This window comes from Aulonocara stuartgranti (assembly GCF_965226115.1).
Source record: "Aulonocara stuartgranti genome assembly, chromosome: 2".
Taxonomy (NCBI): domain Eukaryota; kingdom Metazoa; phylum Chordata; class Actinopteri; order Cichliformes; family Cichlidae; genus Aulonocara; species Aulonocara stuartgranti.
The window spans coordinates 32039832-32057207 of NC_138940.1; the positions used below are offsets into that span (position 1 = coordinate 32039832).

The 17376-nt window shown below is 40.0% G+C and overlaps 2 protein-coding genes across 2 annotated transcripts in view; both read right to left on the reverse strand.

The window, feature by feature from the left end:
- LOC309714245 (protein diaphanous homolog 1-like) overlaps window positions 1–9517 on the reverse strand; it is a 48164-nt gene extending 38647 nt beyond the window's left edge. Inside the window, exons 1-2 of the mRNA XM_082546547.1 lie at window positions 9295–9517; window positions 8652–8773 (exon numbers count right to left, since the gene is read on the reverse strand). Of these exons, the coding sequence (XP_082402673.1) occupies window positions 8652–8750 (99 nt within the window). The 5' untranslated portion in view covers window positions 8751–8773; window positions 9295–9517. The remainder of the gene's footprint in view (window positions 1–8651; window positions 8774–9294) is intronic.
- A 3414-nt stretch (window positions 9518–12931) lies between these two features.
- On the reverse strand, window positions 12932–15037 carry smim32 (small integral membrane protein 32). Its single transcript, XM_082507396.1, has 2 exons — window positions 14361–15037; window positions 12932–14018 (listed from the first exon to the last, which is right to left on the reverse strand). Exon 2 carries the CDS (start codon window positions 13982–13984, stop codon window positions 13643–13645), a length of 342 nt encoding a protein of 113 aa, XP_082363522.1. The 5' UTR covers window positions 13985–14018; window positions 14361–15037; the 3' UTR covers window positions 12932–13642.
- Window positions 15038–17376: the final 2339 nt, after the last annotated feature.

The window sequence follows — 17376 nt, forward strand, 5'->3', positions numbered from 1 at the left end:
TTCGTTTGTATTTGGTATATACACGCTTGCTCTAGAAGAAACTATCCTTTCTGTATTCTTCTTCTTTGTTTTTGTCCTTTTTTTTTTAATCTAACTTAATATTATACTTTTCACTGGGTTAATTGTTCCAATAAATACTAGGGGTGAGGTGAAAAAATGGCTAGAACATAGTATCGCACTATTTTGTCTGGTGATATTGTATCAATACAGGGACACCAAATATCTGTATTTTAGCAAATAAATGAAAGTACTTGGGAATACTACAAACAAGATGGCTCATCGCTGCTGATAGGAGGTAAACTTTCTGCAAGCAGTTGCAGTCTGACTGTCTGCGATCACTCTGAGATTGTCCAAGGTTTGCAAATAATTGCTGTCTAATTTATGAATGTATACAGATTACCTATTCCTATCACAAGTCACAAGAGTGAGGGGACTTGAATTAACTGGCTTCCAGATGTGAATTTATCAGCAACAGATATGTTATTTTCAATCATTCAAATACAATTAACTGCTGTATTATCAGAAACCTATTGCATCTGATGACCAAGTAAATACATTCAAAAGCATACTGATTATCACACTAATAGGAAACTGACTGTCTCATGGCAACATTTATATCAAGTTTTAGTGATAGTGTTAGTATGCTTGACAATCTCATTCTGCACTTAAAAAATTTTTTTTATCTTATTGGATAAAACAGATATCGACAACTTTGAGGACTTAATTTGCAGTTGAAACAGGCGATAAATTGCACCATATTATTCCAAAACTAAGCATGTCACAAAAAATTGTTTAGTGTTTAAAAATCACAAAAATATCATAATGTGATTGAAGTATTTCTATATTGTATCGTGAGGTGTCTGTCTGGGTGAGCCGAGTTGTGTTGAGTTGATCAGACCACATAAAGAGGAGCTGCAGAGATTTTCTGCTCCTAGTTTTTCAGCACCCATTTACCTTGCAACTGTGTTTGTAGAATCAACTGACTCATTTAAGCTTCACACCACCTGTAACTTATTATCGCTGACTGCACACCCAGTGCACATTTTCTGCCCTACTTAATCTCCTTATCTATATATTCACCTTTCTGGCTTCTTCCTTTTGGTTTTTGTCACTCCTCCCTTCATTCCTTCTCAGTTTGTGTGTGTCTCTCTCTCTCTCTCTCTCTCTCTCTCTCCCCCTCCTTCTGCCTCCCCCAGTCTCCACTCACTGATGGCTCACTTGCTTTCCCTCCTCAGCCTTACTCTGTAAAATACTGCTGTTCACGCTGAGCCAAGAGGCCCCTGCCACTACCAGTCCATTAACCACTCCAGTTTCATGCTGGCACTCAGTCATCCTATTCTTCATCTCACAGTAGGCTCTTCTTCCCCCGAGATGCATGGAACAGGAACCCATGTGTCTGGGTTTACCTATAGCCCTTTTAACCCTTTAGAGCCGGTCAGAGCAGGCACGCTCTGTTTTGCGTAACTATTTTTAAATCCCGGTAGCACTGCAACCACGTAAGCTAGCGCAATAATTTTTTTTGCATATGAAACCGGAGGAGTTGTACTTACATCTTATGCCATCAGCTTGTCCTAAGTCACAGTTTCCTTCCACATATAGCTTTGCAAAAACTGCATAAAAAGCACTTGCAGCAACAAAAACATAATATTCCAGAAACGCGCTTCGCCGATCCGATCAGCTGTTCATAACACTTCCTACGTCCATCAGCGTGAACTGTCGCATGTCCGCCATTACCTGCCCGAAACCGGAAGTGATATCATTTTGCGGAAATGTAGTTTTTTTACGATCGGGGCCTTATGAGCCTATACTTGTGTTTTTAAAAGTTATGTTTGAGTTTATGACTTTCTGTGTCGTTTCTGGGATGCTTAAGACTCATATTGCACTGCTGGAAATAGTTTATTTTGATGCATATGCTGCTTTTTTGCAAATTTGCACTATAATATTTATTTTCGTTTTTCCTGCAGTGTATAGAAATTGGTGTATTTCAAAAATAAAACTATGAAGACACTTAAAATAAATTTCCTGTGGTGGGAAACTAGTTTGTGCAACTTTTTTGTATTTACAGTTTTGAGGGATAAGCCTCTTAAATTTCTCTAACTAGAAATATATGTTAAAAAAACAAAAACGATTTTCAATTTTTTTGTAGTGTATTGCACTTTTTTGCAATTTATGTAATTACTATGCACCTAATGCAGACATATTATTAAAGTTTATTATTAAAATACAATGGTTGTATTGATGTATAGCAAGTTGAAATGCTCCCAAAAATGGCACTACAGCATGTAAAAATATAAAGTAAGCTCTGGCGGACTTGGTTCTATGGTAGGTCTTAAAGGGTTAAGACATAGGACAAGCAACACTGATGGCTTAATTTATTCATTAAAGTGGGAGAATCATTTAGAGCCCAAGGTCAGTGATGAGAGCACTTCGTATTACACACAATTATTTGCTATAAGTATGATTTTAGACAATAGGAACATGGGGAAACATGCATGAGGTCAAACATATCCTACAATGTGCTGAATAAATGTGAGCATGTTCCAATCAACTGTTTTTCCCCCCCGACATGTTATTGCTGTTAAGGGCAGCTTCCATAAAAGAAAGGTTTTAGTAAACCAAATTACTTACAAGGAGACGTTCACATGGAAATGGTAAATGGACTGATTCTTACATAGCGCTTTTCTATTCTCCCGGAGTACTCAAAGCGCTGTATACAACATGCCACATTCACCCAATCACACCCATTGTCTATACAACTTTCTCTATACGTAGTGCTTTCTAACTACATTCAGACACATTCATACTCCGATGGATGCATCGGAGAGCAACTTGCGGTTAGTATCCAAGGATACTTGACTCCATGCAGACTGGAGGAGCCAGGGATCAAACCACCAACCTTCCGATCAGTAGGTGACCTGCTCTACCTCCTGAGCTACAGCCACACATGTAATCGTGTGCATGCCAGCTTATCAGCTGCGGACAGTTGACACTGTTTTCTGGTGAATAGGATAATGCAAATATAGAATCAACCTATTAAGATTGCGGTCATGACTTTTGCATTGAATTGACCATGATATTCATTCAGACCTGAATCCATCACATTTAAATGCAGAGAGATGAATATAAAAAAACAAACAAAAAAAAAACCTACATGTCTGAAAGAAAGTGTGGGCAAAGCAGACCCACTGTAAACCAAAGCAGTCTTAACTACTGTACTTGACACTGAGCCAGACTTTGTGTGAGACTAAAGAGTCATGACCTGACTTGCTTAATTTGTGCAGTTATGGTAAATTACACATTTGCTGAGGTGGTTTCCCCAGGAAGTTGGTGCACTGGTGCACAAAGGCACCAGCAGACATGAGATGTTATGCTTAAAAGAAAGATCCACTTATCTTTGCTATTAATCAGACTTTTAATAATTAAAAAAAAAAAAAAAAACACAACAACAACAACATAATAACTTGCATTCAACTCTTCAAACCCATGTCCAGTGTGGCAAACAACTACCTTGTTGTTCTATTCTATTGTTCTATTCTTTTCTATTGCTAGAATAGAAGAGAATAGTCCTTTATTGTTATAGTGGTTGAGTGTATTGCAGTTGTCCTCAGAATAGGAAACAAGTGTGCTAATATAGTTAAAGGGACAGAATAATCAGTAAGAGGCTATAGATTTTTGTAATAAGAGACTAAGGGCATTATTGCTATACATTTCTCCTCATAAGTGAAACGTTTAATGACTACTAATATCTAAAGCTTAAACAAAATTTATAAATATTTACATGACAAGTAAATCAGCTGGCCAATTGAGGTTGGAAAACTCCAACTTCCTCAACTCAAGAGAGAAATACAAGCCAACTAGCCAAATTCTTAGATACACCTGCTCATTAACACAGATGTCTAATCGCATGGAAATGACTCAATTCATTAAAGCAAGAAAGGTGTTTTAATAACTTTGAACATGGCATGGTTGATTGTAGCAGATGGACTGGTCTAAGGATTTTGGAAACTGCTGATCTACTGAGGTGGTTATGTGGGATTATCCCACATAACCACCTCAAGGGTTTACAGAGAATCATCAGAAAAAGTGAAAGTGTCCAGTGACAGGCCGTAGATGAAAAGGCCTTGTTTATGCCAGAGTTTAGGGAAAAATAGTAAAACTGCTTTGAACTGATAGGAAGGTAATTCAAATAACTACATGATACAACCAAGGTATGCAGAAGAGCATCTCTGAACACATCTCTGTCCGACTGAAGCAGATAAACTACAGCAGCAGAAGACCACAGCTGATGTCAATCCTGTCAGCTAAGAGTAGGAAACTGAGCTACCAATCATATGAGCTTATCTAAATTGGATAATAAAATACTTGAACAAAGCTATCTGATTTGAAAGAAAGGGTCTTGAGACTTGTAGCTAACAAACCTGCAGGAAGGTATGATAGCATCATGCCAATAAGGACAAAAATATCTAAGCACCTTGATCTAAGGAGCTTGGAAAGAAAAGCGTCTGGAAAAGGTGGAGAGTCCCAGATTTTAAACCCATTTAAACCCAGTGGGGGGGATACTCCCACTGGGTTTAAATCTGGGACTCTCCACCTTTTGACCCTAGAACTGAAGAAGCTTCTCGGCTGAGAGGTGAAACATCTTCAAGCAACTTAAAGAAGTCCAGACGCTTTTCTTACCAAGCTCCTTAGATTACGATGACCTGGATGACTGAGAACCTTCACAGACATTTTCCAGCACCTTGTTAAAGCTATACCGTAAAGACTTAAGGCAATTCCGAAGGCAAAAGAGGCCCACACCACTTTAAATGAGGTAGACATAATAATTGGATGTGAATGTACATTTTGGTAGTATAGTACGTTTTTGTTTTAAATTCAACAAGTCTGTCTTTTTTCACTTTCAGGAAAAATATAAAATCTACATCTCTTTTATGCTATAAATTACTAAAGAAACCTAATAAAACATTACATAGTTTGCAATGATGATTAAAGTCACAATAGGAAGCAATCATTTAAATTATAGCGTAAGACATCCTCTCACATAGTTTCAAATTTCAGAAACTTGAAACACTATTATTCTGTCTTAACACTTTACACACTGCAACATCAAACTAGCTAAAATGATCCTACAAAATGCCAACATCGAGTTATCTACAAACAATTTATGAAGAAAAAAAAATAAAAAAATCAGAGAGCTATCTCTGGAGCCCCAGAAAAAAATGCAAGTTACTGCCAAACTCAATGGCCAGAGCTAGACTCTGATCTAGAATTCACCTTGTATTCCAAACAGCCGTCCAAAGGCAGTGATCCCTGGCTAATCCTCACCGTACCTTCCTGCTGGGTTGAGTAAGCATGTTTATGTCAACAGCAAGGATGCTGCTCTTTTCTGTCTCTCTGGGCCTGAAGAACAGAGATAGCTCTTTAGGGAGCACAGCTAAAATGATCTGCTTTATAAACAAAACACCTTGGATAAGTTCACTGTAGGCACACTGACTCATATTTTTAACACTAATGATAAACCTAACTGCAGGCTACATATGGCTAACACAGTCTGTGTGAAGTGAAATCCACTGAAACACACGCACGTTTCAGCTTACAGACATGCCTACACAAGCCTTATATCACTACAGTATGCATCTGTGGGCCAAGCCATAGTAAACATTACACAAGTTGAGCTCTAGGTTAGTAAACATCTAAATAATAAAATTATTGTGATGAGTACAATAGAAAGATCTCTATTTTGAAGATATGAAAAAAATAACCATCTGTTACTACTTTAGTATACTTGAATAGATGTGAAATATAGCTGAAGCTATTCCAATAACATACTGCATGAAAAATAAATAAATAAATGAATAAATAAATAAATAAATATCTAATGCCTCATTTATGGTCACTGCTCTGGTTATTGTGGATGCCTGTGACATCACCACGGCCCCATAACCATTCATATTGACACCCGAAGCATGATAGACACGGTGCAGTCTCCTGAAATCTCAGAAGAAAACCTTTGCATTACTACTGAGCCAAATGATACTACTACTACTAGTTGTTATTGTCATTATCAGTATTATTATTATCATATGATAATGATGTTGTTTTCAAAGTTTCTCCCTCTCTGTAATCTGCACGGTCCTGCAATAATATATCACTGACTTGATAGTAAAGGCATAACTTCTTTTACAATTTTGTCTCCAAACCAGTTGCACTGGGTTACAAAAAGATCAAGAGGCACACATCAAGTGGAAATGACAACAAAGTGTGGTGGGTGTCTGTTGTTGTGATGTCACTTGACAGGCGCTGTTGTTTGTAAAGTTCATATAGACTCTTCCAAAAACCATGACACTGTCTAGCAAACTATATCATGATTAAACTGAGAGATCGCGTCCCAGAAGACACACAAAAAAAAATATTCACAAACAGATAAGTATTTATAAGAATACCAAAAAACAAGCTCGAAGGACAGGCCATGGTCAAGATGACCTGCTGAAGTTCAACCCAAACGTCACAATGGGAAAGGAGAGTGATTTTTAATGACTTTGCAACTGGCATGGTTGAAACTGCTGATCTACTGAGATTACCACACACAACCATCTCAAGTATTTAGGGAAAATGGTTAAAAAAAGAAAAAAAAGAAATCTATCAAGTGAGTGTCCATTCTCTGGGTGAAAATGCATTCTTGATGCCAAAGGAAAATGGCCAGCCGATTCAACCTGATAGGAATACATGGGAAATCAAACCTTGAAGCAAATTGCTACAGCAGCAGAATAACACACCATGGTTCCACTCCTGCAACTGTCAGCTAAGAATAGGAGACTAAGGCTACAATTCACATGGGCTCACAAAAATTGGACAACAGATTGAAAAACAGTTTCCTAGTCAGAGGAACCTGAACTTCAGCAGGTTGCCAGAAAGGTACTAGCAAGGTGTACCTAACAAAGTGGCCAGAAAGGATCTATTATTTTACTTAAACAAATGCAGCTGACTATTTTGTAGGTCAGATTTTAATTTTCAAAGTCCAAATACCAGTAAAACAAGCCAGCATTCCTAAACAGAGTTGAAAGGTTTGGTGGCATTCCTAGTCATAAGTCTAACGTACTCCATCATGTATCACTGGTATGTCTAAAATGAGAAGAAACCGGAACATGATGAAGTCATAGACAAGTCAAAGCGAATGATGGAAGAGTTGAGAAAGCTGATGTCACACTGTAGATCAGGTAGACCAAAAAATTCTAAACTCTCACAGCGGTGTAATCAAATTCTCTGCCTCTCCAAAAAAGGGTTCCTATTTCACAAACAGAAGTGCATTGTAGTCAAGGACATAAATTATTCTAGGCATGCAGAAGCTAACTTACACTTTCAGGCATACTCAGTAAAAAATAGACTCAGTTATGTACTGTTATCTCAGGTGATTGCACAATTGGTTTCTGTCTGTGACTCATATTTACTTTAGGTAGGCCTAGCCTACCTAACCCTGTGTATAGATGAACACTGCTATAATACTAGGTGTTAATGACCACAACAGTTTTCTTAATTTGATTTGTCTTTCAAACAGAAACATATTTTTCCCAAAGCTGCATAGGCACAAAACCAAACATTTGCTCTATATTATATTCAGCTTGTCACTACACCACCTATTTGAGCATGCAACTTTGCAAGGAAATGTAAAACACCCTAATACGCTGGTCTTTGTCACAAAAAACTGGGCCTCAAAGTTCAAATGCTTGCCGTTTGTACCTCTGGGCACATATCCAACTGGTTCCACAACCCCCCACACACACACACACACACGCGCGCGCGCGCGCGCCTTAAAGAAAAGACGGGGGGGGAAGAACACCTGCTCTATGAAACATTTTCCTTTCACCTGGCTCTAAAGCACCAAATATTTAATTACGTGGGCTCTAATATGGACTGAAAACTCTTTGAAACTAACCGTTTACTTGGTCTCTGCATTCTCTATGGTTACCGTTTTTCACCTTATCGGGTTTCACCTGTTGCTAGACATGACCAAGTGTTCTATTACAAAACAGTTTGCTGATGACAGACATCACTACTGGTAACTCTGGCAGGCACGCACGCACCACGCTGAATCATACATGCTGACAAAGCCAAATAGAAACCACCTAAAGTAATTTAGATTAAGTCACCTTGGGAAGATTTTAGCCCCACCTTATCACAGAAAGTTATTTCATTCGCTTATACAGTTCTATTTAAATACTTTTGCTTTACATAGCAACTCCATATATAAAACCCACTGCAGAAGAAAACACTAATTATTAACTGCACATGTGCAAATGAAAGGTTTGGTGCTTGAGCTGCCGGGAGCTCGTCGGGATTGCAAAATATAAGGTTTATGGGAGAGTTTATGTCTTCGGAGTTAAAGTGCCAGTTACTTCCTCATATGCTGACTTTCTAGTACTTTGACCTCAGTCGTGAATCCTATTGAGCACCATTTCAAGCTGCACTGACAGCTGGTGAGAAGCCAGCTCCAAGGGGCGAAAGTAATTACAGGTACGGTGTCAGCTCGCCGCTTTGTAGCTTTACTTAAAACTTTAGAGGAAGACAATCAGTGGTTTACTGCAGCAGTTTGGTGCCCACCCCCACTGATGGTTACATGATAAAGGTGCAGGAAGTTGAACCAGTGGGATACTCACAAATTTCTTTTTTCCATCTCCATCATCGTAGCTCTTCTTTGATTTCTTGTCCTTCTTGGGACCAGCAGCTGAGGCAGAACTCCCCGTCTGGTGATCCATATTTCTACCTTTTAATCCGTTTCCTTGAATTGGATGTCAAAATAAACTAGTGGAACAGTAATCCTTTTTTTAGATTTTAAACGTCAATGGAAAATGCCAACTCCTAATTCCCAGGGGCCTAGGCTAGTGCCCAGGCTAACTAGCTACAATTAGCGCAGTGCTGCTAATAATTTGGTAGAAAGCCAACAGACAAAACGAGCCCCTGTTTAAGCCGCCTCTCGGTATCACTGGAGGAGGGAAATTCAAAGCACAGCCCAACACAACTCCTCGAGACGAAAAGTACGAAAACAACCTGTTGCGTTAATAAAATACAAAGTGAGGACGCCACTCTATTATTTCCCACATGCAACACAAGTCCAAGTTTTTAGAAACGTGGATTTTAGGTCCTGAATGTATGCGGTACTATCTGAGCTAACCTTAGCTTCAGCTAGGCTAGCTTGTAACAGTTAGGTAAAGGAAAACACAAAACAAAAAAACTCTTTCCGCTATCCACGAGTTGTTTCGACGACCACAGCGCGAGCGCTAAATTGGTGTTATCAATGACCTAGGTCGACGGCGTGTCCTCAATTTGTTTCCATGGCTGTTAGAAGTTAGTAACTTTTTAACCCCTGGTTGACAGAGGGGAAGCAAGTACGTCTTTAGCAATAAAGGCGTCTTCCTGTTCTTCTGACAGTCCGCTCTGCAGTAGTTGGAGGGGGGAGGAGCCTGTGTTCTGCCGCTTCACCTGAGAGGATTTATCTGACAGCTCTAACTCCACCGCATGCAGCTGATCGGCTAGACAGTTTCCAGGCATGCCGTGCAAGTTGAGACAAATAACCGGTGAAATATTTACATGACAAAGACGGGAGAAACAGACACAGCTGTGTTTGTGTCATAAATGGAACCTTACTTTTATCTAATTACTTTAATTAGCTTTTTTATGTATACTGTAGAATGCAAGAAAGTTCAGGCTTTTCTATACAGTGTTGTGCGAAAGTCTTTAGCCAACCGTCAGTTCTTAATGTTTTGCTAGGAAAATGGAAAATATGTGCAGAAATCTATTAAAATATGTGCAAATGTAGATGGAAGTACAGTATATAAGGCAACACGATCATGTGTACAATTCTAACAAGCTTGACAATCAATGCTTAGTATGACCACCTTTATATTTCAACACAGCTTTAACTTTTATACAGTTATTTTCTTTATGTAATTTCTTTAAAATTAAATTTAGTCTCTGTCCAGGCTTGTTAAAGGATGCTATCCAAAGCTTGTGTTTGGATTGGCTGCCTTTTGTTCAATTGTCTGTCAAGATGATCCCACACTGCTTCAACAATGTTAAAGTAATGAAGCAATCACACAATCAAGCATTTAAAATTACAAATGTTTTGACAAAATTTTCCAATACCACTGGCAGAAATGCATCCCCCAACCATGACAGCCTTCACTGACTTTTACACTTGGATGTGGACACTCACTCTTCCACTTCTACATTTGACATTCCTCAGCCTTTTATGTGTGTTTTCTTACTTAAAAATGATACCTTTCCACTGAGATCATTTTGATGACTTCTTTTTTTGCAACTTCTTTCTCCACTTGTTCAGTTACCTCAAATTTTTTAAGCACACACTGCACACCATTCTTAGACACGGCAAGTTTTTGACTAATAGCTCTTGGTAAAATCACCTTGTTGCTAAAAACAAACTTATAGATTCTTTCAGTAGGCTGCAAGTAACAAAGTGCCTAACAATACAATTTTTAGTTATTTTCTCTGTTCTCTGTTATGTGTAGACAACACAGTTTCACCCCTTGGATTAGCTGCCTGTTACCCTTGAATGATTCACAGGTCAGCTTTAAGTGGCTTAAAAGTTGTCTGGTGATGATGTGGACTAAAAATTAATAAAATAAATAAATAAAATACAAAAAGTCGAAAGGAAATCTTTGAAAGAAATTAAAAATGTCTGGTGAATTATTGCTTATGACCATTTTAAAAAACATTACAAGAAAGCCTCAATTATTGGAAACAAACTATAAAAACATTATACATATATTTTCTTATGCTTATCTGTTGCCGTGTCACAGGGGGGAGAAACCTAAGCAGAGAAGCCAAGACCCTATTCTCCATTTCATCTGGGGAAGGTATCCAAGAGGCGGGCTACTCCGATGCCTGAACCACATCAACTGGCTCCTTTCGATGTGGTGGAGTAGTTAATACTCTGAGGCCCTCTTGTATGAGCACTAACACTAGGCCCCCATGCTACCCAAGCCTACCTCAGAATATGAACAAGATATATATAATGGAATTATTATATATTACATTTGGAATTATATATATTAGTGTTTGTGTGTATGTGCATGTGACACAATGTAGCTCAATGCATTTATATTAAAGACGACCTGCTGAAGTTCAAACTGAGCATCAGAATTTGGAAGAAAGGTAATTTAAGGAAGTTTGAATGTGCCATGATTGCCAGAGAATGGTCAGAGTGGTAGTTCTCTGGGTGAAAATGTCTTGTTGATGCTAGAGGTCAGAGGATGGTCATGCTGCTTGAAGCTGATAGGAAGGAAACAGTAATTCAAATAATCACTTGTTACAAAGTATTCAAAAGAACATTTCTGAATGCACAGCACACTGGACCTTTAAACACCTGCACAGAAGACCACACTGTGTACCACACTGAAGCTTTAGGCAACCGAGGCTATAGAAGATGGTCGAGTCCCAGTTTGGTGTACAGGAAATTAAACCATCGTGCCTTGTACCAACGGCTCAGTCAGTTCTAAAAGCAAAAGGGGGATGTAAACCAGCACTAACAAGGTGTTCTGAATGAAGTGTCTTGTAAGTGTAAGTAGCGTTACAGTCGAGCACTAAATCGGTTCAAGAGAGGTATGAAAGAACTTTTTTTTCTCCAGTAAAATCTACTGAATTTCATGTAGCCTGAAAACTCAGTGTTCTTTTAGGGGGTTATATTTATATCATAATTCTAAGTCTTTGAAAATCTATGTGTAGGACTGACCTAAAAACTGTTACTTACTCTTTTATTGATGCACATTCTTTGTTAATCGCAGGTAGCTCATCTTAGTCCCACAGGCTGGATCTAAAACAGAATTTGGTTAATGACGTCGTTTTTGGTCCTCTGCTTGTTGCTTTTTTTTTTCTTTTCTTTTTTTTGCTTCGTAACCACAATGTGCATACAACTACCCAGACTAGGAGCTCCACCTAGCGGTACAAAATGTCAACTTCAGGCGCTGTAGTGTGTGACCAGAGTCAATAGGCTACGGCTAGTCAGAGAAAGTTAATTGACTAGTAGAAAGCAATTGTGGTGTTTCCTGCCCTGTACTGTTTTTGATTTTTGATTTCTTTTCATACACAAATGCAATTGACACAGGGCAATGATTAGAAAATAGATACACAATGCATGTGCAGGGAATCACTGCATAAGGAAGGAATATAACCAATTTTCTGAGTGTGCTAAATAATTGCCCTATTCTTTTTTTTTTTTTTTTTCCACAGAATCTTCCAAATAAGCACAACGCCGAGCAAATTTGGCCTTCTGTCTCCCACTTACATGGTGTGATTTCAGGGCTGCACTACAGACAAAAATAGTCACCACGTTTAGCTCTCCAGCGCAGTTTCGCATCTCAAACGAAGCATTCAGTAAACACTGACTGAATATCCTAAAGATAAACATTTAAGTTTCCCTGGCTTAGGTTATTTTGAGATATAAAGCCCAACACTTGAAATTCAGCACTCGGACTTGCACAAACCTGCGCGCACATTACACGCGCACAAGTCCTACACTCACACGCGCGCGGGCACAGGATTACAGAGATAGGCTCGTTTTAGCTGTCCTGGTATGTGAGAGATGTTTTCCAACAACAGGATTGGTGAGGATTTGCGCATTACCAGTGGCACTGAAGCAGACAACAGTTTGGTTTATCGCAAAGGACTCGCCATACTTTTCAGCCTCGAGTCTTCATTCTTCAGAATATTAGAGCTATAAATTGCGAGAGAAAGGTTAATTAAAAGTGAAGGTGCACGATAAGAATAGCAGCCCTGTGGCACTCGTAAAAGCCCCTCTACGGACGCTTTGGATGATAAACAGTTGGCCCTTCACATCGGCCGCTGCAGCATCGTTTTCAGCTTTGCTATTCATTTACAGGCGTACAGACGAGAATATTGCCACTTCAGAATACATTTGAATATCTTTATGCGACGCTATAGGTCAACGATCTGGCATTTGATAATTTTACAATGGACAAAAGGTTGGAAATCGTCTGGTGACTGTTTCGTTTCACAAGACAAGACAGTTAAGTTACAGTCTTACAAAGTATTTCACATACAGACTACTGTATAGATCATTTCTATGTTGGCAAAGTGAAACATATTTTAATTAGACAAATCAAATCAAGAGAGAGAGAGAGATGGGGAGAGAAAGAGAGAGGTTCACTTCCACATAGTCAGTGCCAAAATGTGAAGCCAATAAAATGAGGTAACACAAGCTTGGGAGCATAGCTGTAAAGGAATAGTATTGATTACGCTTTGTGCACAAGAAGGTTTCAGCAATTATTTATCAGTAACTACAAGGTTGTGGGTCTCTAATTAGAACAGGAATGATTGGCCACTTATCCTTCCACCAGCCGTAGACCTGCACTCCTCTTTGCCATCTTTTTGATTTGGTATCATGAGTCTTATAACTAAGCACGTGGCATCATATAACATAAACAAGTATTTGACTGAACAGATTCCAGGTTACTGAGGCCTTAGGTTGTCCAAGACAGCTAACAAAGGCAACAACTTCATTTGTCCAATACTGTATGTGCAGCAGCAGCAGTTCATGGGTCGTCCTTAACCCCCCTGACACGAGTCTCTCTAAATACCAGTAATCCAAGAAATTGGACCTTTGGGATCTGGCCTACTTGTAGGAGGTCCGAGCCTCTCTCAGTGATCTGTCATATGGCATGGAGGCGAAGAAAGAGTTCCGGAGCTGACAGTTGATGAAGAACACAATAAGCAGCACCAACAGGAAAAGCAGCAGGCACATGACTATGTAGGTGATCAGGTCCGGTTTGTGGAGCTCGCCCTCCCGGAGTCCTCCTCCCCCTCTTCCCGTGGTGGGTCTCAGGAGTGCATCCACGCTTACAGAGCCACCGTGGGAGGCATTCAGGGAGGAGGGGGCGTGTGTGGTGGATTGTGCCACGAGCACCAGGTCGAAGTCTGGGGTGTCGGTGGAGTTGAGGAGGATCTGTCTCAGCATGGCGCCTTGCGAGCTCACCGACAGCGTTGGTCTTCTGGTGAATGAAAACATGTGGATAAGGTTATGGAGTCTACTGACCCTTTCTTTATTCAGCCTGCCCAGTTTTCTATTTATGATACAACAAAGCGATACAAAGAATCAGCAGATGTCACTTTGCGGCCAATTTGAAAATAGTGTTTTAGGATAAGAATATCAACGTGCGCTTCTGTTAGTCTGACAAGGTCACGGATACAAAATGCAGGACACAGGATCAGTACACGGTGATGCCATCACGAAAGCACTACAAAGTAGCCCGGAGTGACACTGTAGATTTCTCGAAATACTGCTTGACATTGTGATTTCGCTCTTTGCGGAATCCCACAGCGACGTTACTTACTTTGGTGTGAGCTGCGAAGAGTTCCGCAGGTGAACTGAAGAAGACAAAATCTCGGCTCCGCATTCCTCAGCGTCCCCAGCTCTGTCTGCTCCAGCGCCACCGAGGACGCGCCGTGAAAAAGCGGTGGGTCGATAGTTTCAGATATACCCAGACCATATGTCGCCGGGTATGATTATAGCGCAGGGTCTCCTGTCACATCGAATCGAACTTTTTAAATCCGTATGAGCGTGGATCAGACATCTACAGCAAAGCGACACACGCGAGTTTCCACTTGTTGGCTTTTAAATCCAAATCGACTCGCTACGCATGTAGTTGCGCACAGACTGGCTACTGTAGCAGTATCCAAGTGACTCTGGGTTCTGTCAGAGGTGCTGAACTTCAACGACGATCGCTGGTGCGCACACGTGTGCTTGTGCGTCGCTGTGCGCAGTCGGCTAGAACTACTTAGCCTGTGCTTGTACAACGCGCAAAGGAATCAGCGATGCCCGCTGTCGAACTATTTCTCTCTCCTTTTATCCAGTAAAGGATCGATATTTGCTGAATTCACACTACAAACTGTCTGCTCTTACGGGTGCTCCGATCCAGTGCTACTAAAATGAAATGAAAGGGGATATTAATGGGAGACAAAATGCAACAGCACACAGCTTCCCATCTCCTCCCTCGGTTGCAAGTGTGTGTGTTTGTGAAAGTGTGTGTGTACGTGCGCGCGCGTGCGTGTGTGAGAGAGATTAGGAGAGGGCAGGGACAAAGCTAGAGACACGTCACCGGACAAGGACGTGTGTTGTAAAAATCTATCTATTTGTCTATCTATCTATCGTCAGTGTCCCTCCGTATAATTTTAGTCGGTGGTGAGACAAATCTGACTCAGTGCCATTTCTGGCCCGGCGTGGGGAATGTCTCACACTGGTGATGAGAGAACAGGGAAAAGGTGTGAGGTTGGAGAGTGCCTGTAAGAACTAACGGGGTTATTTAATCGTAGGATGGGTCCATCTATTCTACAATTGTCTTACAGTCTTAGTGCCTGAGTTACCCATAATGGTAAACATTAAATGCATTTAAATAACACTGCTGGTCTATTACAGTTTAAAAAAAAACGAAGAAGATCTATTTATTCAAATGTGATTTATTTGTTTTGAAACCTGTGTGTGTCTATGAAATATGTTTGACATTAGTACTCGACACTAAAAAGATGTTCTAAAGATGGTGATCGAAGGACAGTTTGCTCTTACGTGATGTTTCTGAAATGGGTGTGCATACAAAGCGAAAGTCCCCTAAAAGCTGTGCCGACCTGTTTCATATTCATCCGCACCTGTTCCGTCACAACAGAATGGCTGGCAGGCATCGAGAGCAAGGACAGAGGGGCACACACACATGCACATACACACTGTATGCAAACAGCAAATTAGAAAATGACTTTGATGCCGCATTGACACAAACTTGCATGCACACCCACACTCATACATTTGAGGCAAACTACAAATAAAAGACAAACACCCAGAGGTGTCCTGGTGCCCCACATCAACTTTGTATTCATGGATAAAGCGGATTACAGTGAACCACAGTTTGATGGAATGTTAGTGTCATATGGGAAATCTAAATACAGCCTAAAGTCTTGTTTACATAGTGGAGGGATAGCAGTAATTATGTCAGAAGACTCCTGTTTATTTTTCACATTTTAAATATATATGGCAGTCTGCATCCATGCTGTATTTTCTCTCCATGAGCCACCTCATCTCCATCACAGATTCAAACACAAATGCACATGTGAATCTGCAAGCACAAAGGAAATTTGACCCATTTTGCGTGAGTCTCTTCAAGTGGGCATCAGGTTGACAAGTGACCTACTAACACCACTTAATCAGGTGGTGTGGTTTAATTGAAAGGAGGATAAGAAAGGGGAGAAAAAGGTTGTGACATCCTCTAATATATATGTTGAATTATGTCTCACTCTGTGGCTAATATAATTATCAGTCTCCGAGTCACAAAGAGTTTTCATTAGGAATGTTGAATTGTAAGCCTCCACCAACTTCATTAAGTGTCTTTGCATATGAAACTTTTTCTTTGTGTTTGTTCATGTGCTCCTTTAAGCCATGTATGCACACGCAAACACTAAATAACACACCACTGCCCCTATGCATCATATTTTTACATCCCACACTTTGAGTTATCTTTGCCTCACTAATTCCCCCGTGTCTCTTTTCCATTTCTCTGTTGTGTGGTCCAACTTCTTTCCTCTCTACACCCTCTTTCTCCATCTTTTTCTATTTCTTAATCCTTTTAATCCACAAAAAAGAGAGGAAAGACGACTCATCCATGAAGCACTGTGAACTCAGAATGGAGATAAACAAGAAAACTAAGAGTTTGGGGATTTTTCTGACTTTAATAATGTTGTTTTACAAGAAGAAGAAGAAGAAAAGAGAGAAACTTAATGTTCCTATTGATGGGAACCTAACCAAAGGCAAATGGCAAGTCAATCAAGTCAACAGGGATTATGTATGTGTAGCCTACACAGTCCAGCCACACCACTCTCTCTTTCTCATTAACACACGCAGATAAAACACGCAATGATACACACGCCTCTGCGCTGTCAGCTAACTGGAGAATTGGGTCTGCTCACGGGCTGTTATTATTTTTTGGATTTTCAGCGGGAAAGATGAACTTCTATAAAGTCCTTCCTCAAAGCTTTCTGCCACTGTTTTACATCAGTAAGTCTCACTCACTATTAATTATTGCCATGTCAAGCGATTGTGAAGAAAAGGGCACTAACAAATGAGGTGGTAATCTGTACTCCTGACGATGCGTTACTCAACTGTTACTGCTAATTCCTTTGAGGCTAAACAGCTAAATAGACTCCGCTGAGTTTTGTTTATTTTTTGCTTCATGAAAGAGTAATATTGTTTTCTTGCTTTCACAGCAGGAGCTTCAATTTGCAGTGCAGTCATTTGCTGCAATGGCAGGAGTCCAATAGCCACACAAACATATACTGTCTGCAGAGGCCATCCATCTCTGCTACACT

Excerpts from the sequence above, each read along its gene's own strand:
- smim32 (XM_082507396.1), bottom strand. The coding sequence starts at position 13,984 with ATGCTGAGACAGATCCTCCTCAACTCCACCGACACCCCAGACTTCGAC.